General features: G+C 45.0%; 2 protein-coding genes across 3 annotated transcripts; one reads left to right on the top strand and one right to left on the bottom strand.

Moving 5' to 3' along the window:
• Positions 1 to 578: 578 nt before the first annotated feature.
• Positions 579 to 10,483, bottom strand: LOC129711240 (cystinosin-like). Of its 2 annotated transcripts, none has more exons than XM_055658754.1 (5): positions 10,349 to 10,483; positions 2,725 to 2,801; positions 2,031 to 2,109; positions 1,831 to 1,915; positions 579 to 1,067 (listed from the first exon to the last, which is right to left on the bottom strand). In XM_055658754.1, exons 2-5 carry the CDS (start codon positions 2,783 to 2,785, stop codon positions 948 to 950), a joined length of 345 nt encoding a protein of 114 aa, XP_055514729.1. In that variant the 5' UTR covers positions 2,786 to 2,801; positions 10,349 to 10,483; the 3' UTR covers positions 579 to 947. The 2 variants fall into 2 exon arrangements, with proteins under 2 accessions (XP_055514729.1, XP_055514728.1); XM_055658753.1 differs by lacking the exon at positions 10,349 to 10,483 and adding an exon at positions 5,678 to 6,095.
• LOC129711238 (E3 ubiquitin/ISG15 ligase TRIM25-like) lies at positions 9,505 to 25,074 on the top strand. The gene is made up of 6 exons (XM_055658751.1): positions 9,505 to 10,261; positions 10,371 to 10,466; positions 14,456 to 14,689; positions 18,070 to 18,092; positions 20,509 to 20,657; positions 23,214 to 25,074. The coding sequence occupies exons 1-6, from the start codon at positions 9,773 to 9,775 to the stop codon at positions 23,756 to 23,758; spliced, it is 1,536 nt and encodes a 511-aa protein (XP_055514726.1). The 5' UTR covers positions 9,505 to 9,772; the 3' UTR covers positions 23,759 to 25,074.
• The last annotated feature ends 396 nt before the right edge of the window (positions 25,075 to 25,470 follow it).

The raw sequence follows: 25,470 nt of genomic DNA, 5'->3' as shown, positions 1-25,470 counted from the left end.
GTATCTGGAAGGAGCTGCCAGAATCTATAGAAGTGGATACAATTAACATTTACAAAATACATTTGGACAGATGTGGATAGGAAAGTTAAAGGATATGGGCCAAATGCAAGCAAATGGGACTAGCCTGGAATACCAACTTGGACAGCATTAATTAGTTGGGCCAAAGAGCCCATTTCCATGCTCTATACAATATAACATCTATTCAAGACACCTAATCACCTTGCCAATTTGGGTCATGTGCCCTCATTAAATTCTTCTCAAATGCAGTGACATATTGGTAAGTTCAGACACATTCAAAGAATGTCTTTTGAAGTTTTTCTTAATGTTTAAACGACTGCCATAATTGATATGCTTCAACAAAACGGGACAAGCACCATCTCTGCTTCACTGTGTACCCCTCTTCCTGTCATTACACAGGTATATTAAACCTCAGCAGAGCTATGGTCCAATACCTTGTCAAACATCCATTCATTCTGGCATCGTGAAATTATTGCTAACAATCCCTGCTAAAGGGGCGCTCTGGAACCAGGAACTCAGTTAGTGGAAGCAAAACTTAGGCATTTAGCATCACCAAGTTACACAGAAGTTGAAAATATTATCTGCCAAATGTTTTATCTGTGTTCCGACTCAAACCAACCCGTAGCCAAAATATTAGCAAAGATAACAGCTCTTTCTTCATGAGAAGGGATGGACAAGAAAGGCATATTGCTTTCCCCCAAACAATTGGAAAGAAGAATCTGGGTTTGAAGGTAGGTAATTGGAAGTCAAACTGGATCTGGTTAAATTATTGTACAGACATTTAAAGCTGAAGGCAGTAATTTGAGATAATGTAGATCAGCACATAGTGACATGTTCAGAAGGAATAGATACACTCATGTTCCAATGGGAGTCCATCATTGGTACACATGAGGCAAAACAGGAGAAACTGAGTTGCTTTATGGTCTGTTCTATAGAGATACATGCCTGGTCAGATTGCTGCTGTTAGACTGAAGGTGAATGCTAACTTGTCCAACTTCAACTGCTTTAACTGGGAAGGATGAAGAGCTTGTAAACTGGGGTAATAGAACCTAAGAGCATGGAAACAAAAGTGTCTTCATTAGTAAGTGGCAAAAACAGGGCGAAATAAATTATAATAGCTTTGAAGTTCCATTCATGTGATTGTGTCACAGGGCACGTTTAGAAATTAAAAGCAAATACAAGTGCACAAAATTACTATCACAGAACACTCAAAACCTGAAGTCAAGATCTTCATTTCAGCACGAGAAAAGAATTCAAATATTACCAATTTATCTTGCAAAATGCCATTCAAGACCAGATCAAAAACTGGACTGAAGAAATAAGGTTCTACTAAATTGGCTAAAACGGAGGTAAATTGAAAACAGGATATTTTAAGGCAGAGATAGATAGTTGATTGGTACAGGTGGTAGGGGCAGGAGAATGTGGTTAAGAGGGAAAGATTGACCAGCCATGATTGAATGGTCGAGTAGACCATGGGCTGAATGGCCCAATTCTTCTCCCATCACTTATGAACTTGTGACATGGCATATGGAAGAAAAAAATCATGCAATGAAAAGGGTACAACCTGCTATTGCAGGAAATACACACACGTGTGCAAGTCTGGAAAATGAGATACAAGCACACGAGCCAGTGTGGGTCAATGCCTTTGCAGAACACGATTTACAACAAAATAAGCAAACTCACTGGAGTACAAAAGGAATCAGTTTACAGAGAAAGCAATTGGCAGACAAAAAAACAGGACAATGTGAATCCAAGTCAACAGTCAAACCCCTTTTGCCTTGATAGTTTCCAAGTTTAAAGATGTTTACTTACTTGTTCTGGGAGCTCAACAATATTAGTTTGCTTAGATGAGTAAAATACAGAAAATCTGATGACGACAGCCTCTGGCAGTGGAACACTGGAGAGGGTAAAAATAGACTAATTATTAGGGCACAAATTGCATCAACATAGTTTCTTTAAAAGGTCCAAACTAAACAAAGTTCAAGTTTCCATTAGATTGCACGGTGCCTTACCTTATGACAATTTTAACTGTCTGAATGCTGTCAACTGTCAGACTAACAACTTCTGGTACAATCAATATCTCTGATGCTTCTGAAAAGACAGAGGTTCATTGTTTTTTCCAGATAGAAGTAATTTACAATCCACACCCCAAATTAAATTCAGTTTAGTGGTAGTGTAGAAACAGTCCCTTTAGCCCACCGAATCTAACAACCAGCGATCACCCTCTACACTAGCACTATCCTACATACCAAAGACAATTTACAGAAGCCAATTAACCTAAAAACTTGTAGGTCTTTCGAATGTGGGAGTAAATCAGAGCTCCCTGTGAAAATCAATGAAGAGAATGTACCTGTAGTCTGGATTGAACCCAGGTCTCTGATGCTGCGAGACAGCAACTCTACTACTGCACCACCTTGCCACCCACAAATTGCAAGTCTCATTTCCAAGGTCTACCACTCAAGGCTTACTTTGAGGCCAAACACTGATGGAAGCCTCCAATTGTGCAAAATGGCACATCATTTCCACAGCAATATTGCATTATTGTCACAAAATGCTCATCACTCCCCTGGACCCAAGCTTCCAGGTTGCAGACCTTTATTTTTAAGGCCAGGAAACTGAAGCAGCAGTACGGTGCAGCAATTGGTGGCGGTAGGACAGGAAAAGGAAACTTTTCACATTGAAAACATTTCTCAGATGCAAACTTACCAATTTTGAGCATGTTGACTAGACTACAACAGAGGATCACAATGGGTACTGGGAGCTTCATATCTCTGGCTGTAGACCTGTAGAAGGAGAAACATCAAAACCAGCTTTTCTGCACCCATTAGGAGAATGAGATTGCTAACCAATGAAGACTTCCTCCATCATTCATTTTCACTGCTATGTCCAAGATGACCAGAAGATTAACCAAAGTAAAGTTAACCAAAATGTGGTTCTCAGCTGATTCAAACCTCAATCTTGTCCAAAAGCCCATGTGCAATGGCACAACACAAAATTGTTACCAATTGACTGTCCAAGAATTTTAATTATTGAAAACTTTAACATTCAAACTGGTTGACATGGTGATTGAATACAAGGAGCCCCATTTGCAAGTTCGGGTGGCAACAGCATTTCCATTCACTTCAAGTGACAGATTTGTTGAAAGAGAAAACTTATATTTTAAAAAGTGATATGAAGTTAATTGCAGGATTTTGACCCAGTGATGAAAAACAGTGATACACTGAAGTGATTGTGACATTGTGCTGTATACATCTACAGCTTGTGTCCTTTGTAAAATGTAATGTAGCAATTCTACACCACTACTGGTGGAGGAAGACAGTCAGTGGCAGCACTGAGACAAGGCAAGATCACCACAGGCAAACAAGGTGTAGCATTGTGGTTACAGGCCAATTAGACAACTCACTGTGGCAAAGCAACTTACTCGGTCGAAGCAGTTTATGCGACTAAATTGTGTGGCATCAAATGTGACATTAGCCAATAACCCTTTCAATTTTGGTTTATTAGCTTCAGGTCTGTTGGGATTGGGGACTAGCCCAATCATGAAAGCAAACTCAATGCTTGCATTTACTTCAAGAGGGCTTGTATACAAAAAACGTGGATGTAATGCTGAGACTCTATGGCGCTGGTAAGGCCACATTTGGAATATTGAGCAATTTTGGCTGGCTCTGGCAAGGATCCAGAGGAGGTTTCCAAAAAGGATCCCAGGAATGAGTATGCAAACCTATGATTAGCATTTGTCAGCACTGGGCCTGTACTCATTGGAGTTTAGAAGAATGAGGGAGACCTCATTGAAACTTACAGAATAGTGAAAGGCTTGGATAGAGTGGATGTGGAGGGGATGTTTCCACTAGTGGGAGAGTCTAAGACTAGAGGGCATTGCCTTAGAATTAAAGAACATTCTTTTAGGAAGGAGATGAGGAGAAATGTATTTAGTTAGCAGGTGGTGAACCTGTGGAATTATTTGTCACAGAAGGCTGTAGAGCCCAAATCAGTGGGTATCTTTAAGGCAGAGATAGATAAATTTTTGATTAGTACGGGTGTCAGAGGTTATGGGAGAAGGCAGGAGATTAGGAGGGAGAGATAGATCAGCCATGATTGAATGACAAAGTAACTTCATGGGGCAAATGGCCCAATACTACTCCTATCTCTTATGACACAAGTAGACTGGCATCTAAAGCAAACAGTTGTCCTTTGAAGGTGAAAAGGAGTTGTGCTCTTCCTTAAGTGTAGATAATGAGACAGTCCTGCTTGACCTTCGGTGCACAATTGGCAAGGCATTGCACATAATATAAAATTCTTAAGGGATTGGGCAGGCTAGATGCAAAATTGTCCCAATGTCTGGAGGGTCCAGAACCAGGGGTCACAGTTTAAGAATAAGGGGTAGGCCATTTAGGACTGTTAGCCTTCATAACAAGGGGATTTTAGTATAGGAGTAAAGAGGTTCTTCTGCAGTTGTATAAGGTTTTGGTGAGACCACATCTGGAGTATTGTGTACAGTTTTGGTCTCTTAATTTGAGGAAGGACATCCTTGTGATAGAGGCAGTGCAACATAGGTTCACAAGATTGATCACTGGGATGGCAGGACTGTCATAAGAGGAAAGATTGAAAAGACTAGGGTTGTATTCACTTGAGTTTAGAAGGACAATGGGAGGGGGGGGGGGGGGGGGGGGACATAGGGGGACAAGCTAGGCAGGAACAATGTTCCCAATGTTAGGCAAGCCCAGAACCAGGGGGTACAATAAAGGGGAAGCCATTTAAGACTGATGAGAAAAACATTTTCACCAGAGACATTATGAATTTGTGGAATTCCCTGCCACAGAGGGCAGTGGAGGCCAAGCCATTGGAGATTGCAGCTCTAGGGGAAAGGGATATGCAGGCACAATGTTAGGACAATCAGTCCAGAACCAGGGGGTACAATAAAGCCAAATGGCCTCCCCTGCACCTATTTGCTACGTTTCCATATTTCTAGGACTGAGATGAGGGAAAACCATTTTCACCCAGAGAGCTGTGAATTTGTGTAATTCCCTGCCACAGAGGGCAGTGGAGGCCAAGTCACTGGATGGATTTAAGAGATAGTTAGATAGAGCTCTAGGGGTTAGTGGAATCAAGGGATATGGGGAGAAGGCAGGCACGGGTTATTGATTGGGGACAATCAGCCATGATCACAATGAATGGCAGAGCTGCTCAAAGGGCCAAATGTTGCTATGCCCTTTCAAAGTAACCATTCCCCTTGAGTCAATGACATTGCTTTGAATACAAAATGTACGCAATACCATTTACCTCACCTGCCTAACAATTAACACTAAAATTAAAAAATGGATCGTTACAACAATTAAATCTATTGTCTATAACACACGAGTCAATGCAACCAACACGAAATATACCAGAGTAGATGCCGGATAAAAGGTGGAGCTAATAATGTAGCGAAGTAACGGTCACCTTCAGAATTTAAAACCAGCTCCTCGGCCCCCACAACCCAACCTCGGACAAGAGTAGGCCGGTGGAGTCCAACAGCGGCCGGAAGAGTATATCTTTCAGCAGGGGGAAACGAACTGCACTTAAAATAAGACGAAGCCACAATACGGGGTAGAGGTGCATAGCGCAGCGAGTCAGTAAACTGGTCGCAAAGTATTCCCCGAACAAGTCATGCTATACTTACAACGCAGTCGTGCTCAAGCGAGCAACCGTCAACTCCCTCTCTCCAGTGAGCGACCACACCTCTTTCCAGCGGCTTGCAGGTGTTCCAGCTTTTATATTCACGCCAGTTACCGGGGGCGGACCCGCAGGGGTCTGAGCCCAATGGGATGTTTGGGTCTGCAGTCGTGTGCCGTTGCAACATTGACTACACAGTGTAATGTCACTGGCTGCTGCACACAGATGTATCGACTTTCAGGGAGTGATCCCCTTACTACTGATGGTTCATCTGGTCGGGCCTCCCAATTTGATTGAGAACGTGACCCGGGGGTACGTTTTGCGAGGATGGTCTTTCCGTACAACTTCCTTCCAAGTGTATAATCCATTCAACGCGAGATAAACTCCGGGAAAACAAAAGCCGTACAATTCCATAGAAACATAGAAAATAGGATGCAGGAGGAGGCCGTTCGGCCTTTCGTGCCAGCACCGCCATTCAATATGATCATGGCTGATCATCCAACTCAGTATCCCGTACCTGCCTTCTCCCATACCCCCTGATCACCTTAGCACAATAATGTAAAACAAAAGCCGTACAATTCCATAGAAACATAGAAAATAGGTGCAGGAGGAGGCCATTCGGCCTTTCGTGCCAGCACCGCCATTCATTGTGAACATGGCTGATCGTCCCCAATATTCCAATAACTCAATTCCAATTCCTCTTTCTCCCCAAATCCTCCCGCATCCCCACCATTGTATTAAAATACATCGGATCTTTATACCATTGCGAACAATGTCTTCCATTTTGTATAACATCGTTGCTTTGGGCACAACTGTTGGTTTAACGTTCATTGCATTCAGGATGGTTGGTTCAGAGATTTTCACTTGCCCAGGATACCAATTTGGTCAGCATGACCAAGTTGAGCCGAAAGGCCTGATGTTATGCAGTATAGCTCTGTGACTCGATGTCAGCTCTGTCCTGCTTACTCTCGTCTTCAAGCAGCGAAGTGTACTGGATATTGATGCTGACATGTGTTGAAGTGTGAGAGAAAGGCGTGGTGGGTAGTGAACGGGGCAGGTGAGCGGTGGTAGGCAGATGTTGATGAGCCCAGGAAGTCCGAGAAGCGGCGCCCTGTACATGGTATGGGTCGGGTGGGGATGTCACTGAGCACCAATAATATCACCGAGGTCCAGGGAAAGGGGAAAGGACAGAGCAACTCCCCTCTACCAGATGAAGACCAGTAGCCTCCACATTGTAGGATGGGAGATGCATGTCACCAGCGTGATCATTCGCATCGTGAACAGGGGCGAGTTCGCCGCTGGGGATTCTGATGGGCCATTTTTGTCAAGCATCTTCAGAGATTTGCAACGTAGTACACGTAGAGGTGATTTTCTCGGGTGTGAAGCTGTGGTGCGGCTTAATTAGCGCACCTTTCTCAACGTGACAGTTAACAGGAATGTTCTTGTTCAAATCCCTGGGATTTTTCCGTATTCACTGCAGTGACATGGCGGTGGGAATATCCTTGCGGGAGGTGTTGGTGGTGGACGTGGCTGTGGAGGCCAGCATGGACGGTGGACGGTAAAGGTGAATTCCACCACGTGAAGATAGTAGCCAAGATAGATGTAGGACAGGGACAAACAGTTGGCGGTAGGACGGCGGAGGATGGGGATGGGGGGGGGGGGGGGGGGGGGGGGAGAGGGGGGTCGTTGTGGACAGTCGTGTAGATTCCCTGACCAAAGGCAGTGTTGGTTGTGCCCAGGAGAACGTAGTTCAGAAGCGGATGATACCGCATCGCCGGCTCATCGGTGTGTTTGTTCCACAGCGGCACCTACATCCACATCTCGCAACATCAACTATAACTCCCAATATTACACATGGACCCATAGGTCACCTACTACTGTACCTGAAAATACACATAGTTTCCACAATGTGCCTAAATGTTACAAAACTAATAAAACCAACGGAAATACAAGAAATTGCAGATGCAGGGATCTTAAGCAAAACACTGGAGGAACTCAATGAGTCAGGCAGCATCTATGGATTCAGAAACTGAAGAAGGGACACGAACCAAAATGTCGTTTGAACATTTCCTCCACGGATGCTGCCTGACCCGCTGCGTTCCTCCACTTGTGTGTTGCTAATAAAATAATGGCTTCATTCTAAAGGCTTCCCATCTTGTTGTCATTGAGCACAAGGTAGACACAAAATGCTGGAGTACCTCAGCGGGACAGGCAGCATCTCTGGAGAGAATGAATGGGTGACGTTTCGGGTCGAGACCCTTCTTCCTTATCCTTGAGCATACCATGCTTCACATTACAACTCAACCGCGGCTCCATTCTGAACTTTCCCCTTTACACCACTGGACCTTCAGAAACTTGGGTAGTCATCGTTCTGGGTCTTGTCTCTTTGCGTGAACACCGTGTCCAGGATATAGTGTACGAAGTACTTCAGTAGGCATGGAATGTCAGCGTTTTAAACCAAGCCCACACTGCAACATGATTTTATCTCACTGTGTCCCGCTCTCTGGTGCTAGTCAGACCACTGTGTCGTCGATTAGACCAAAGAACTGCAGGTGCCGGTTAATACACAAAAGGACACAAAGTGGTGGAGTAACTCAACAGGTCAGACATTCTTTGTTTAAGAGGGAACTGCAGATGCTGGAGAATCGAAGGTTACACAAAAAAGCTGGAGAAACTCAGCGGGTGCAGCAGCATATATGGAGCGAAGGAAATAGGCAACGTTTCGGGCCGAAACCCTTCTTCAGACTGATCGGGGGCGGGGGTGGGTGGGGACAAGAAAGGGAAAATGAGGAGTAGCCGGAAGGCTGGGGGATGGGAGGAGACAGCAGGGGGGCTGAGGAAAGGGAGGAGACAGCAAGGACTAACAAAATTGGGAGAATTCGATGTTCATGCCCCCGGGGTGCAGACTCCCCAAACGGAAGGTCAGACATTCTTCTTCGGCCCCCCTTCGGTCATGGCTGACCATAGGTGTCTCCAGGGTGTTATTCCCTATATGGATGACGCCTGTGCGTGACTTTATTTAACGTGGGGAGACTGGTGCACAGACAGCCACCCCACAGTCCTTGACAGATCTGGGTCAGGATCCAGTGGTATGGAGTCCAAGACGACCGGTGACCCTTTTCTACTGCAGCATCCATCCGCCTTCCCAGCCGTTGTGACGCTCCACTAACGTCAGCCATCGTCCTCCGCCTGTTCCACCGTTGGGGTCTTGGTTGGATTGCTCTTTGTGTGTAGAGACCTCAACCCTCGACCTTACCGCCATGGGTGGCCCTACCAGGAGCATAGCTCCAGACCGCATCGCTCTCAGGATCTCAGGCCCACACAAGCGTCTCCACCACGACAAGGTGACAATCCACGGAGAAGAACAGACCAGACGGCCTCTCTGATAAAGATGAAGACTGGGCAAGCATCTCCAGAGCTGCTTCACCTGTTGCGTTACTCCAGCACTTTGTGCCTTTCACTGTATCATTGAATCACGCAGACAGAAACAGAACTTCTCTCCCTCCATGGATTCCTGACTCCATCCTCTGGGATCTCGTTGATCATCAAGCATTCACCCCATTGTCCTACATTGATCCCATTTTTTATTATCCCAACATTTTACAACCCGAGCAATTTAAAGAACCAATTAAGACAAGATAACCCGTCTGTAGAAGGCGTTCGGTCCGAAACGTTTCCCATTTCATTCGCTCCATAGATGCTGCTGCACCCGCTGAGTTTCTCTAGCATTTTTGTGTACCTAAGATAAGATAAATGTGACCAATAAGATCACTCTTTATAAATAATAATAATAATCTTCAATAAGATCACCTCCGTTCTCCTAAACTCCAAAGAGTTGAGCTCTGATTTCTTTAGTCGTTTGTGACAGGACAACGCTTTCATCCCAGGCATTAGCCGCGATTGGAGTGACTAGAATGAGGAGAGGGAGGGGGAGGCAGCGCTGGAACAACGCTGTGAGACGGGAGCGCCGGGCGTCTGACGGACCGATCCGCCTCTGTAGATGAGCGGATGCCGGAGATAGTGCGGCGTCTCCGCCCGCCCGCCCGCCCGCACCCAGCCGCCGCGACGTGCAATCCCGCCCATTGCAAATCCCGCCTCGGCCATGGCAACTGCCGCATCGCATCCGTGGCCGGGCGAGGAGCCCACCTGCCCCATCTGCCTGCAGGTCTACGCCGACCCGGTAGTGTTGGGCTGCAAGCACCGCTTCTGCCGCTCCTGCCTGGCCGAGGCGACCGACGGCCGCTGCCCCGAGTGCCGGGCCCTGGAGTCCGGTACCGGAGCCGCTGCCGGCCCCGTGCTCTGCAGCTACTGCAGCCGCACCAGGCAAGCTGCCGTCAAGACGTGCCTCAAGTGCGAGGCCTCGATGTGCCCGCTTCACCTCAAGCTGCACACAGGCAGCGGCGTGTTCCGCAGCCACCCGCTGGTCGACACGGCCGCCGACCTGTCCGCCTGGAAGTGCGCTGAGCATGAGAAGCTGCTCGACGTCTACTGCAAGGACGACGGCGTGTGTGTCTGCACCCTCTGCACGCTGATCGGACGCCACCGCGGCCACCGCTGCGGCAGCATCAGCGAGGGCGAGCGGGAGCTGCGGGTAGGTCCACGCGTCCACCCCCTCATCTCCTCACCCCTCCCTCCCTCCCTCCCTCCCTCCACCCCGTCGCCGGCAAGCTGCGCTCACCCGCTGCCCGTCTCCCTTGCAGGCCCAGTTGTACCGACACCTCAAGACCATCGAGTGCAACACCGCGTCCGTGCAGGCGGCCTTGAGCGACCTCCACACACAGAAGCTCAACACGCAGGTGAGTCTCGGGCCCCCTGGCCGCTGGGCCGGGCAGGATATTATTGTCGGGGGACAGACGGGAAAGGGCGGCCCCGGAGGGCCCCGGAGGGTGAGACCAGGTGCTTGCTTGGTGTGGTCTGCATAGATTCGTGGGTGACCATGCTTTTGACGACGTCTCGCGAGTCAGGCTGGTTGGTGAAGGGAATCTAACGATCCAAGACTAAACCAAACGGCTGGGAAAACTCAGCGGGTCAGACAGAATCTGTGGAGGCAGAGGGGTGGTCGACGTTTCGGGTCAAGATCCCGCATTAGATGAAGACGATCAGCTGCAGATGCTGGATTCTACATCAGATGCCGCCTGACCGTAGAGTTCCTCTGCTTCCAAAGCCTATCGAATCTCAGGTTAGATCCAAAATTAGGCGAGTGGCAGGAAGCAGAGGCAATGTTGAGGGATATGGATCTGATAGAGTTGTAGTGGGAACCCCCGACTCCGTGCTCAGTCCCTTTCTCTATATGATGTAAACAGTATTAATGTAGGGGGCAAGATAAAGATGTCTATAGATAAAAAACAAACACTGGCCGCGTGGGTGACAATGATGGTCCAGCACCCAGTCGGGCAGACACACGAAACTGCAGACGCTGAAATCTTGAGTAAAACACAAAGTACTGGAGGAACTCACCGGGAGCAGACAGCATCTGGGGAGGGGACAGACAAGTGGCATTTTGAGTCAGGACTCTTCCTTAGACGGTGGGAATAGGGGGGGGGGGTGGGGGGGGGGGGGGGGAGCTGAAAAAAGGCAAATTGAATTTAATTCAGGAATGTGTGAGGTGATGTATTTGGAGATGTGCAACAAGGAGGTGGATATACACTAAATGGGAGGGGAGGCAACAGTGTGAAACAGTGTATGTCTGCTCGACCTTATACAAATAAAAATGCCACTGCGGGACCAGGCTTGCGAATTTTTACTTCACTCCCACTTCACTGTTTGAATGCAGGAGGGAGGAAGTGTTACTGTAATTGCATGGAGCCTTGGTATGACTTTTTCTGGAGCAGTATGCACAATATTGTCTCCCTGCCTAAGAAAGGATGTACTTGCCATTGAAGGAGAGAAGTGAAGATTGATTAGATTGGTTCCAGGCATATGGAGAGATCGAGTAGATTAGATCTGTATTCTCTATATGATGAGTCAGGGATGCCCAGAAGCTAGCGGGAATGTTTCACCCGTTTCTGGAGGCTTTGAGAACATTCTTGAGTATTTTTCTCTCTCTGTTTAACCATCTCTTGCAGTGACATGGCCCAGAGTGGAGTGTCAAGTTTGGAAATATGTTGTCCAGCATGTGAACAATTTGGTCTGCCCATCAGAGGTGACTGGGTGTGATTAAAGCCTCAATGCTGGGGACAGTGGTTGGTTCATCCATCTCTCCAATGGATTTGGATGACTTTAAGAGCGTACAAAATGGACATAGAAGCAGTAGGATGTTCAATAGCTCATGACTTAACATTGAATATGATCATGGTTGATCTTTTATCTAGGTCCGCCTTTTTTCCATTAACCAAATGTCCCTTAATTCCATTCAAACTGAAAACTCTATGTTCCCACCTGGAATATATTCAATGGACTGAGCTAAGTGTCTCCATGTCTCCTTGCCAGATTAAATCCGCTTAGTGAATACATTTCTTCCCAACTTTATCCTGAATCGCTATCTCAGCTCCAGATTCCTCAGCCAGGTAAAGCATCATAAAAACATTGAAAATAGGTCCAGGAGTAGGCTATTCAGCCCTTTGAGCCAGCACCGCCATTCAATATGTTCATGGCTGATTGTCCAAAATCAGTACCCCGTTCATGCTTTCTCCCCATATCCCTTGATTCCATTGGCCCTAAGAGCAATATCTAACTCTCTTGAATACATCGAGTGAATTGGCCTCTGCTGCCTTCTGTGGCAGAGAATTCACAACTCTCTGGGTGAAAAAGTGTTTCCTCATCTCAGTCTAAATGGCCGACCCCTTATTCTTAAACTGTGACTCCTGGTTCTGGATTCCCTCAACATGGGAACATTTTTCCTACATTTAGCCTGTCCAATCCCTTAAGAATTGTATATGTTTCCATAAGATCCCTTTATCATCATCTCTGCATCTCCCTGTCAGGCCCTGTAAGAGCTTTGTATGGTTCCGTGAGATCGCCTCTCATTTATCTAAACTCCAGAGAATCCATAGACCAACCTGTTTCATTTCTCTTCATATGACAAAAGTGCACAGACCACATTAGTAATTCCTCTCCAGTGCTTTCAGGAGCCTGCTATAATTGTAATTGTAATTGTAATTGTAAATCTTTATTGTCATTTCCTGAGTATTGGCATACCCAGAGGAAACAAAAAAACGTTGCTCAACCAGTGTCCATTCAGTTTGCATTAAAAAATAAATAGGAATTAAAATTAAAAAATACATGTCATGAACAAATTTAACACTCTACTAAACATTCAACAGCCGTTCCGACCGGCAGCGGCACAACAGTGGCTCTGCTGCAGTGTGGGGGTTTGTGCGCGATACTTGGCAGGGGGCAAAGTCCATTTAACAGTCTTATAGCCTGTGGGAAGAAGCTGAGGAGCATCCTGCTGGTTTTGCAGCTAATGCTCCTGTACCTCTTCCCAGATGGGAGGATGGAGAAAATGTCATGCACATAAGATAGTTCATGTCTCAGAAATGTTCAGGAGGGCAGAGATTCTTGCTGCCTAGCAGCCTGTGAGATTTGAGCCAGGCTTGAGATCTTAATCTTTAAATTCCCTTTCCCCAGTCAGCCAAATGCTGTGCTGGTGCTATGATAGCAGTGGTGAATTCAACAGCGAGCCAATGTTTCATTTTTTTCATGAAATGCTTTATGATCCACACTATCTTTCTCTTGAGGTGGCTCTTGAGATAAAAGAAATGGTCTATTCTCAAGGATCTATCTTATTGGAAGGAAGTGTTATACAATGGGATAGGTTGTTTAACAGCTTTGTTCTGCAGGTTCACCATGAAGCCCATTCCCTCATATGCCACTGTGAGCGAGTTGATGAGAACCTGGAGCTCTACTTCAGTCTATGATGCACAAAAGCACACACATGCAGCTCAATGACTGGTTTGGTGTCCTTGATTCTGGAGCAGAGGCAATGTAGTTTGAAGAGTTTCCCATTTGTCTTGTAGATTAGTTCCATTCCTGCAGGAAGTGAAGTACAACATTGCAGCGAAAAACATTGGGGAAAATGAAATTGCTTCCATTAACCTCCCCATTTCCTGTTACCGCTTATCCCTTTTATGTCCCTTTGGTGACTTTGGTTGTCTCATGTTGAATTTTTTTAATGAAATGCTTTAAGATTCACACTGGGGAAATGACCACCATCAAAGGTAGTTCAGAACACATTGTCATCAACATCACGGCTACTGAGATTAAGCTCCTGGTAGAAAATTCTCTTTTTATTTAGTTTAAATTTGCTTAGTTTAGAGATACAGCATGGAATCCTTTGGTCCACTGAGTCCACAGCAACCATTGATCACCTGCTTACACCAATTCTATGTATCCCATTTTCTCATCAACTCCTTTCACACAAGGGGCAAAATACAGAGGCTAATTGACCTACAATCCTGCACGTCTTTTGGAAGTGGAAGGAAACTGGAGAACCTGGAAGAAAACCCATGCGGTCACAGGGAGAACATGCAAACTCCACAAAGGCAGCATCCGAGGTCAAGATCGCATCTGGGTGTCTGGTGTTGTGAGGCAGCAACTCTACCAGTTACACCACTGTTCATCACCAGTAAATCAGTTCAAACAGAAGTATGAATCACGTCTAGAAATGTCAATTTTTGCGACTTTGCGACACGATTGACAGTCATCAAAAGGGATTAATTCGTTAAATTGTGCCTTGTTTTACCTTGTTTTTAATTTTTCAATTACATTACTAAAAGCCTAATATGATATTTACCTACAGTATAATTATCTACAAATTAATAACCAGAGCTAACTCCTCTCTAAGAGTCTGATAACAGAAACTAAAAAGGAAGTCAAGGAGAAGTACGATGAATTGAGGAAACACATTGAGAATGAAGAGCGCGATGTTTTCCTGTGTCTCGATAAGGAGCAGAGCCGGGTGATCGCAGCAATTGACATTCAGATCTGCAAGCTGGAAAAGGAAATTAAATTCTTTGGGATGTGCCTGGTTAATTTTAATGACCTTTCACAGAAGACTGAGAAGCTTTCATTTATACAGGTAATATGTTCAGGAGGAAACATGTTCATTGTCTCGTAATGCATGGCAAATCCAGGTTATATGCTGTTTATACAAGTAATCTGCTGTCCAATGTACTGCTGAAGTAGCAGAAATGCTACTTATTTAGATAATGTAAAAGTTATAAAAGTAATATGACTGTGCAAATAACGTACGATGAAGTGGGAAATATGTAATTTACAGCTAACGTGTTTATGAGGGTAATATTTTGACACTACTTTATCTACTCAAGTTTTATTTTCACTTAAGTTGTACAAGTTATTATCATATTCCTGGCAGTGCTGTTCTTGCTGATCTTGTCTAAGGAGGCTCAGGCTGAGAAACCTGAGCAGCGCTGCAAAATCTGCTGGCAATGAACTGACTTTGAAGGTTCTTAGAATTTATGTGTTCTTCTGCCACTCTCATAATAATAATGTCCGTGGTTAGATAGCCACTACTGTGCAAAAAATTCACTGATGCATAATTATTGACAGCTAAATACTTCATCTCCTTGGCAACAGAACTGGGGGTAATATAATTCCCTCAGCCTTCATACTTTGCAGGAATCCAGAGTTCCTTATTGTTAATGTGTACAATACAATATTTCACGTGAATTAGATAAGTCCCACTCCACCAGTATGTTACTGGTTTGTAATAACTGGTACATAGTATCACAGTGATCCCCAAGCACCCCCCACACCTCTCCTCCCACCTATTAATCTTTAAGGTATAATCTCCTCACCTTTATTGGAAATGGTGTGAAAGGAAGACTCCCTGATTGGAGCAGAGTGAAGGCACAAGACTGATTTTGCAACCAGAGTGATGATCAGACGTACTCTGTTACAGAAGGTCTATACATCCGGGGATGTAAATGATACTGGAAGAGTATGGATATTGACGGCAGCTTTATTATCCCAGGCTCAGGGATTTTAGCATCCAATCTCCAGCCACTCTTAATGTCCCAGACAGGTATAACAGTTGGTCCTATGACTCATGCCAAGGTGGACTATATAGCAGATGGTGGAGCTGCAAGTGTCATGAACTATCTCGTCAGCTAGTGTAAACTATAGATTATATTCTGGAAGGTTAATTACATTTTAGCTCAGTGGTGGCTCCACAGATCGCTTGGACTGTGAGTCAGTAAATAATTGATAATTCAAAGCTACTGTAAAATCAGCCACCCTGTCATTTTTTATTTTGCCTTTCCCAGTATGCCTGCACCAGGGCTGCATTTTAGCCCGAGGAGGTTGCAGATCTAAAACAGAAATGAACCATTGGTTGAGAGTCTGGTCAGATTTAAATTGGTAGGAAAAGCCTCTTTTTTTGCAGGAGAATCCAGGGACATTTTTTTAATTCTGGGGACACCCAGTTAGTGGAGATAATGTTCATCCTGGTAAATCCAGTTTCCAGTCCATTCTCAGTCCTCCTTAGATGGAGCAGAGTGTTCAGGTGATACACAACTTATTTCAGCTCACATGACACTCTGTGTGACAATCCTCACCACTATGATTGTCTTTGTTCTGATCAAGGGCTGAGAACCCCTGCTGATAAACATCTTGGCTCTGGTTAAAAAAAAAATGCACCATGAGTCAACTCTTTGCCTCCTGCTTAACCTCACTGTGTACAAGTTCTGCACTAATGCCTGGCTGATATGTGACATTTGTGGCAGATTTGCTTGCTGGTTATTCCAAGCTTTATTTTTGAAAACAACAATTAAAATCAACATTTAAAACCGCTGCTGGTTGGAGCTGAGGTCTCACGACTCCAGGGACCCGGGTTTGATCCTTACCACAGGAGTTGGCCGCGTTCCGCCTGTGACCATCTGGATTTCCTCTGAGTAACCTGGTTTTCTCCAACATGATAGGTTAATTGGCTACTGTAAATTGTCCCGTGTGGGTTGATTGGGTCGATGGAGCAGAATAAAGTGCCGGGAAAGTAGTTAATTTAGTTTAGAGATACAGCGTGAAAATAGGCCCTTCAGCCCACTGAGTCTGCATCGCCCAACGCTCACCCATACACTGTGGTCTATCCTACACACTAGGGACAATTTACAGAAGCCATTTAACTTGCAAACCTGCACAATGTGGGAGGAAATTGGAGCACCCTGAGAAAACCCACGTGGTTGCAGGGAGAACATACAAACTCCATACAGACAGCAGCCATCGCCAGGATTGAACTCTGGTGCAGTAAGGCAGCAACTCCACTGCTGCTCCACTGCACAGTTCAATGCGCTGCACAATAGAGAATGCAGTGGAAAGATGGTATGAGGGGAGGTGCTTGGTGGTTGGTGTAATCGTGGTGGGCCAAAGGGCCTAATTCCATGATGTCTGGCTCGATGACAAAAGTAATCTTTGGTCAGTAAATGGCCAATGTATATCATCTAATCTAATTTGGACAGGTTTATTGAAAGTTTAAATATTATATAGAAGCAAACGATACAGGAAGACTTAAGTCAGGACAAACAAATTCAAGGAGAACGCAGAATATAACTAAAATTGAGACACAGTAATTTACATTTGATTACATAATGCTTACTCTTGAATAATACATTTAATTGAAATTTTGGCTAATCTATAATTGTTGCTGTGTGCAGTATAATTCTTCCTTTGATATTTTTGTTATCTTCATAGCTCCCAGTCATATTCTTAAACAGACAATACCAGAGTTTTATATAAGATATTTTCTGCAATAGATAGGTTGTTTTTATCTAAGAACTAACTAATTATTTTGCTGAGTCACGTAATGTTCTTTCATTTCACATGTCAATAGAAACTGCTTGTGTAGGAGGTCAGGGTGGTGGTTGCAGTACTGAACTCCCTCATAGAATTAACATGTACTGTTCACAAAAGGCCAGTCACTTACCTTAAATATAGTAACTGATTAAAGGGCAAACTACATGATGGTAACAGGAGAGAGCAGTGAGCAAAGAATGGGGCAGAGGTAATCTCTTTCTGAGTTGCATCCTACATTCTGTGCCAAGGAACATATTTAAAGGGGGACACGGTGACGCAGCAGTAGAACTGCTGCCTTACAGTGCCAGAGACCAGGGTTAGACCCTGACTACAGGTCCTGTCTGTACGGAGCTTGTACGTTCTCCCATGACTGTTTGGACATGCACTCCAAAGATGTACAGGTTTGTAGGTTAAATGGGCTCTGGTTTAAAAAAATATATAAATTGTCCCTAGCATTTATGATAGTGCAGTGTACTGGGGTCGCTGGTCGGCACGGACTCGGTGGGCCGAAGGGCCTGATTCCGCGCTTCATTTCTAAACTAAACTAAACTAAAGATTATCATTTCCTATTTTAGATCTTAAACTGTATGCAAGATGTTCAATTTCAGACTTTACACTGCAAATTTACTTATTGAGTCTTATATTTTACAGGGATTCAGTTCAATGATAACCAGGTAAGTGGCTATAACATTATTACAATTTATTTAAATGGACTGGCATATAATGATGACAATATATGTTTCTAGGAGACTGGCTAATATGCAGCACTATCTTGATTGTGGCAATTGGAAAGAACAGCCCTGGGCATTAAGCCATGGTTGCTCTGACATTTCCCATCTACAGTCTACTGAATGGCAATGAAAGGCCATCTCAATAGTAAGAACAGTCACCTCATGGCTCCAGCAATCCTGACCTCAGATGCTGGCTGTGTGGAGTTTGCATGTTCTCCTGAGGCTGCTTACATTTCCTCTTGGTGCTCCAGTTTCCTCCCGTATACAAAAGCTATGGTTGGTTAATTAGACATGTAAAATTGCCCCTCATGTGTCAGTGAGTGGTAAAATCTGGGGGAACACAAAGGGACGTGATGGAGAATAAAATGAAAGAGTAACGGTGCTTGAAGGATGATGTGAACTAAGTTTTTCCATCTGTATTATTTTATGATCCCACAACATTGCAAGCTGGAGGCTGTTATAAGTTACCCCACACTTTGATATTAGATGTGAAGGAAAATAGGCCACTACACAAGGAGTCAGGCCAGGGTGAGGCCCTCAGTGTACGATTATTTTGCCTTGAAGCAACTGATACTAAAAGGTTGAATTTCTGTGTTTTAAATAGCAGCTGGCCTGTAAATTGAACTTAAAATGTTATGCTGTTAATATTGTTTCACATGGAATAAATCCCTATATTTATTGAATACTTTCCAAATATTGCTCATTTTTTCTATTAATTTGCCTTTTTGCCCCTTCGTTAAAATGGTACCTTTGTCCATCAGGCTATGGAAAATGAATCTACCTTGGGCTTTGAATGGGTGCTTTATAAGTTAATACATGGGAGTGCTATGGCAACATAACACACCATATATTAAACCTGTGGGAGTTTTATTTTCAGTGTAATGCACAGGGACATCAGCGCTGTGCTGTTATATAACGTATTCACAAGATCTTTGGTTTCCTAGTAACACAAGTTGAAGTAAAATCGTCACTTTGATGTGCTGATTCAGTTCAAATCACACGATCGGTTATTTATTGCAACCACGTAAGTGCAAGAGTTGTTTAAAATCCACCTCCGCGTGTCTCACTCTCCAGCATTTTCTCGGTGAAGTGATTTTCTTTCACAGAACAGTATTGCCAAACATCAGCCCTCTTCCCCATCCCCTGTGCCATGCACTCCCACACCTATCGGACTGCTTCCAGCAGAGACACAAAATGTTGGAGTAACTCAGCGGGTCAGGCAGCATCTCCGAAGAAAACGGATGGGTGGCATTTCAGCTCAGAATCCTTCTTCAGGCACGACTTAGCTCCAAGTGTGAGGCACTGTGTGGAACACTGGGATGTCTGAAGAAGGGTCTCGACCTGAAACGTCATCCATTCCTTCTATCCAGAGGTGTTGCCTGTCCCGCTGAGTTACTCCAGCATTTTGTGGCTATCTTCGTTTTAAACCAGCATCTGCAGTTCCTTCCTACAACACTGGGAGTATCGAATTGAAGAGGGTCAGAGACCTCAGAGGGTGTAGACCAGAGGAAGAGATCTGTCAATACCATCATCCACCTTATAACTAGAGGTTTTAAGATGAGAGGAAAAGTTTAAAGAGATTTGCAAGGCAAGTGGTGGGGCGATAGATTTGGAGGGTGGGTGTGGTGAAAGGGGAGTGAATCAAAGACTTAGGATATCGGGCCTGCCTGTATCATTCAAGCAAGGGACTCCGTTCCTCCTCTGGGAGACTATCAGAGTACTATTACTTCAAGTCACAATCTCTGGAGCACAGTATCAATGTAGAATTTAACATTTCCACCCGTGGAAAATACTCCAACTACCACGTTGTTTTTAAATGTTGTATTTTTTTAAAATCAGGTTTCCTCTTACCACTGATGCTCCAGCAAAAAAAACAATCCCCATTTGTCCAACCTTTCTATGGAGCTAAAACGCTCTAAACTAGGCAACCGCCTGGTGAACTTCTGCGCCCTCTACAGAACCTCCACATCTTTCCTGTAATGGGGCAATTGTAACGGCGCACAATATCTTAAACCCAGCTAACCAAAGTTTTATAGAACTGCAATATGACTTCACAACCCTAATAGTCAATGCCCTGACTGATGAAGGCAAGCATGGCATCACTTTCTTTACCAAATATCATCTATTTGTGTTGCCATTTTCTGGGAGCTATCGATTTGCACCCCAAGATCCCTCTGTACTCTGAGCTGTATATTTTGTTCTTGACCGTTGTGTCTCTAGTTCTTTGCCTCTCCCAGAATGTCAGAGGTGGGATGATTTATATTGTGAATCCCTCAATAGTGTGTGTGCGTGCGAGTGCTGAAGCCTTCTGCTGACGATCTATTGCGTGCACGGATAATATGTTGCATTGATTTTCCAGGATAAAGAATGCATCCGCACCATTCAAGTCACCTCAGCCTCATCCTTGCCTGGATAAAATAAAACTGGATAGGATAAAAAATCACACGCGGAAAAATTACGAGCTTGTTTCCCAGGTGAAGAAGGACAGGGATCGTCTAATCTCCTTGTGTAAGTGGCAGTACATGACTGCTAATGAGTCAAATTGTAAGGCGACTGTTTGCAACCAAAGAATCATCCCGCAATGAAGGAGATCGTTCTGTACATCATCATAGTGCACCCTCTAGAAAACATAGTCCATTAATTCCTGTTACTCTGTCCTTTCCCCATTGCCCCACTGATGTTACCTTTTCAAGCACTTACGGCTTATGAAACCATCCTCTTTAAAATGGACATCTGCTAGATTTCAGGTTATATTCTGCAGACCCATGGCCTGTCATTGATTAAAATCAAAAACCTGCAAGGAATTCTGAAATAAATAGCTGGTACCTTACTTTTGTTTCTCTCCACAGATGCTGCGCGACCTGCCAAGTATTTCCAGCATTTTTTGTTATCATATGTCATTGCTACACTGTGTGCTAAGTACCAATGGTGTAACTATGGTAATATGTTGCCATGCTTGTACCTATATATCATCCATGCATTACATGGAAAATGGCTTCTGGCGTGCTTCATACAAGGAGAATATCGGCCTGCAAGGACAGCTAATATTGTGGTAACATTATTGAAGAGGTAACTGGAAGATTTGTTGAGGGCAATGCCTTTGTTGTAGACTGGATGGAGGCATTTGACAAAGATCCAAATGACACATTGAAGGGTAAACATCGTTACAATCCAAGGAAAAGTAGGATGTTAGATGAAAACTTCCGTTAGCGGCTGAAGTGAAAGTCAATGGTGGTGTTAGTGGCTGGAGGGTAGTAGCAGAGTGGTTGCAGGCCATTGAGCCCTTGATTTTTATGGCATATGTTACTGATTGGACAAGTGCAGAGGACATGATTAATTAATTTGTGACTGTCGATTATGACAACAAAGGGTCCAGACTGAGGCACGGTATAAATGGACTAATTAGATGGGTGTAAAAATGGGGGTCATGGACAAGGGGAGGGTAAAATAATTGTTTGGATACTAAAATGTGTGAAGTAACAGAGGGACCTCGGAGAGCAGGTGTACTGATCCCTGAAAGTTGCAGGGTGGTGAAATAAGGTGATATCAAAAGGTAATGCAGGATATTTGCCATTATTAGATGACGCATAGAATATAAGTTCAGAAAGGTTACCTTTGAATTGGCTATTGGTTAGATTACAGCTGTGAACACCACTCCACAGGAAGGATGTGATATTGTTACCGAGGGTGCAGAGGGATTTATGAGGAGGTTTATAGGGTTGGAATCATGAAATGTTGACCAGGTTGGGGTTGTTTACTCATGAGTAAGGTCCTCTCTGGGTTATGAACGGATCCTGCATTTGGGAGACTGTTGGGGTGGATTTACTGTCTGCTGTGGGACTACAGGCATCTTCTGCTGGACAGGAACAGGGCATTTCTATGTAACTTTCCACCACCTTTCCCTGAGCCATAACCACCGGGAGCTGGGTGGAGCTGAACAGAGCTGGGAGCGTTGAGCAGACTCGCTCACTCATTGAGTCAGTTAGGCCGGCTGGTGGCCACTCTTCCCTCGCCTTCGCACTCTCCCATCACAGCTGTTTCTGTGATCTTCTCCCACACGCTACCTTTTATTTCCAACCTACAAACACTATGGGTTGCAAACAGTATTCAGGAATGGAACCCTGTGGTAAACCCAGACTAAGGAAAACAGGACAACAAAAATATAAAGGACTGAGGTGGGAATCCCAAACTAAGACTTCATCTGACATCTGGATAACCGTTGCAAAGTAAAGGGTGCCTCAGTAAACCTTGACAAGAGAACCCTACGGACTATCTCCTGCACTACCATGGTCTTGCTTTGAATTGTGTTTCTGCACTGATGTCTTTTTGCACCGTCTTTTTATTTTACTGTCTTGGATGATTATGTATAATTTATGTTTTTCTATGTTGTTGAGTCTATGTGCTGTAAATAAGTTTTTCATTGTACCTGTACCTCACTGTATTTGTGCATATGATAATAAATACATGACAGACTGTATCTGACTTTTCCCCCCAATTCAGAAGCACAGGGGGCAACTTCAACACATATTGTAGCTCCCTGGCAGGCATCAACTTTCTGATCATTTCCCATTAGCAAATGGGAGGTGCAGCTCCATCGTACAGACCAGCCAACGGCTTCATGTATTGGGACATAAATATAGAATTACAACTTCTTTCGACCTCAAGGCAGAGATGGTGGCTTCCTGTAAGGCAGAGGCTTCATGCAGACTGTGACAACTGTAATAACAACCAGTCTTGGACAGAAATCTTAGAATTTGGGGTTCAGTGATTTTCCCAGGGGACAGTGGGGGCTCAGTAGTTGAGTCTATTTAAGAGAGCGATTGGATGATTATTGTATATTAAGGGAATCAATGACAGGGGGGCTAGTGTGTCAGTGTTGTAAGAAACTGGTCATGATCTCCTTGAATGGTGAAGCAAGCATGAGGGGCTGAATAGCTTCTTCTTGCATCTGTTCCTGACTTTCTAATTGTAGTGCAGGCCAGAATACCCTTGTTCAACTTGGTTGAACCATTGCCTCCGAGCCCTTTCCTGAGAGGTCTATCACGCAGTTCTGTGTATCCACAGATGGACAGAGGCTGTCCCCGGATCTCAACACGGCCCATGCCCAGTTCATCTTGTGTGACGGTAACAGGACGGTGTCCCTGTCTCCCAAGAGGCAGCCGGTGGCCAGGAACACGGAGCGCTTTGACTGTTGCCAGCAGCTGCTGTGCGCCGAGGGGATGAGGGGGGGCCGCTGCTACTGGGAGGTGGAAGTGGCCGGGGACAGCGGTGTCTGGAAGATCGGCCTCTGCTACAAGAGCATCAGCCGCAAGGGCAAGGGCACCGAGTGTCTGCTGGGCAGGAACTGCAAGTCGTGGTGCCTCTACTCGCTGGTGGGCTCCGTGCTGGCTCTCCACGACGACAACGACACCAAGCTGACTGCGGGGAACATTTCCAGGGTGGGGGTGTACGTGGATTATGAGGCTGGGACGATCTTATTTTACAGCGTGGCGGACAGGAAGCTTACCCCGATACACACCTTCCAGCAGGGGGCATTCACCGAGCCCCTCTACCCTGCATTGCAGATCGGAGATTTCACCACTTCTCTGACCCTCTGTGCACTGAAGTAACCTCACCTCATCCATCGATACAGCACCCACCCATTGTGCCTGGGTCCTTGGAAGAGCTTTACAATCAATCTCACTCCCCTTTCATTCCTTGTATATTTTACCCCGTCTTCTGCTTACCTAATTCTCTTTTTAAAGTTATAATTGAGTGTGATCTTACACATTTGTGTGCTTGCTTTTTCCTGTTTACCGGCCCCATTGATAGAGCCAAATGCGCGGCCAATATAGACAACGTGTTTTTATTTATGGGCAGCAGAATCTCTCCTGCCAATCTGGGCATGGAGAATTTCTGGGAATACCCCCTGCGTGAGGTTCCCCCCTGGACTAAGGGTTTGACAGGGCAAAGGCTGGAGGAAGCTGCACCAGCCATTGTGAAATAACCCCCTCACGCAGCTTCCTCCCACATTGTTGAACAGTCAGCCAGTTCAATCAGCAACAGATCCACCAGTGTAATCGTGGAGGTTGACACAGAATGCTGGAGTAACTCAACAGGACAGGCAGCATCTCTGTAGTAAAGGAATGGGAGACGTTTCGGGTCAAGACGCTTCTTCAGTCTCGATCCGAAATGTCACCTATTCCTTTTCTGCCTGACCCGCTGAAGTCCAGCATTCTGTGTCTATCTGTGTCTGTGTAAACCAGCATCTGCAATTCCTTCAGTGTAATCATGGATCTGGGACTGCTCATTCTTCTCCCCCATCCCCAACCATGTTCCCTCAGGTTATTTTGCCCCATGATTTTAACAAATTGTGCCCACTCCAACATCCCTTTCCCCACAAGCTTTAGCTGGCCGTAATTTGTGCCCCAATTACCCTTGCCCTGATCATTGCTGCCAGCCTCAGGTTCCCACCGAGGAACAGGGACCCTTGAGGACTTGTTGGTCAGCAGAGTTGTTATATATGGGGGTGAAGGCTTCGCCTCACTGCTAACCTCTCCAGCAGATGAAAACCCAGCCCTGAGCCCTAATTCCTTCAGGACCTGGAGGAGTGAATGTCCCCTACATGACATTCTGGCCATTTGCTGAACCTTCTCAGCTCTCCATCCCTGACGCCAGATGTGGCTTTCTTTATCTCCTGAGCTGATGTGTGTTGGCTGCTCTCTTGTACTGGAATCTGTAAACTCCCGACATACTGATGATACTTTCTTACTGCCAGTGAAACCTTGTGGAATGGTTAGGAATTTCTCGGAATCCAGTCGGTGCATACTACGTGTTTATTTTGTTATGGAATGGCATGAATGACAACATTATTCTTGCCGGTGAACTTAGAAGCTGCTAAAATGTTTAATATTTTGGATTTTTGAAACATAAAGTGCTGGTACATCTAAAAGCCTGATTTGTGGTCGATTTCAAATGATACGCATTTCAAGCTCACCTCATAGCCTGAAATGTTTTACAAACAAGTGTTTTTGAACAATAGTTACTGCTAGGCAGGAAACACAGCAACCGATTATTTCGTTTAGTTTAGTGTAGTTCATTATTGTTGCGTGTAACAAGGCACAGTGAAAAGCTTTTGTTTGCATGTTACCCAGTCAAAAGCCTATGCATGAATACAATCAAGCTGATATTTGGTTTCTCAACATGTACGCGTGCATCGATACTTGTGTTCAATTTTGGGGCAGTGCAAATGTGATGAAACCAAAGTGTCTGGGAAGTGTAGGTAGGAACTGCAGATGCTAGTTTATACCAAAGATAGACACAAATGCTGGAGTAACTCAGC

The sequence above is a fragment of the Leucoraja erinacea genome, chromosome 29, assembly GCF_028641065.1.
Source record: "Leucoraja erinacea ecotype New England chromosome 29, Leri_hhj_1, whole genome shotgun sequence".
Classification (NCBI taxonomy): Eukaryota; Metazoa; Chordata; class Chondrichthyes; order Rajiformes; family Rajidae; genus Leucoraja; species Leucoraja erinaceus.
Note: the sequence above shows the minus strand (reverse complement) of the source record. Positions and strands in the feature narration are given on the sequence as shown.

Coding starts and splice junctions, on each gene's coding strand:
- LOC129711238 (XM_055658751.1), top strand. CDS start 9,773: ATGGCAACTGCCGCATCGCATCCGTGGCCGGGCGAGGAGCCCACCTGC. Junction 10,467..14,455: donor CACAGAAGCTCAACACGCAG/GTGAGTCTCGGG, acceptor CTCCTCTCTAAG/AGTCTGATAACAGAAACTAA. Junction 18,093..20,508: donor TTCAGTTCAATGATAACCAG/GTAAGTGGCTAT, acceptor TTGATTTTCCAG/GATAAAGAATGCATCCGCAC.
- LOC129711240 (XM_055658754.1), bottom strand. CDS start 2,785: ATGAAGCTCCCAGTACCCATTGTGATCCTCTGTTGTAGTCTAGTCAAC. Junction 2,110..2,724: donor AGTCAACATGCTCAAAATTG/GTAAGTTTGCAT, acceptor CTGTCTTTTCAG/AAGCATCAGAGATATTGATT. Junction 1,916..2,030: donor ACAGTTAAAATTGTCATAAG/GTAAGGCACCGT, acceptor TACCCTCTCCAG/TGTTCCACTGCCAGAGGCTG.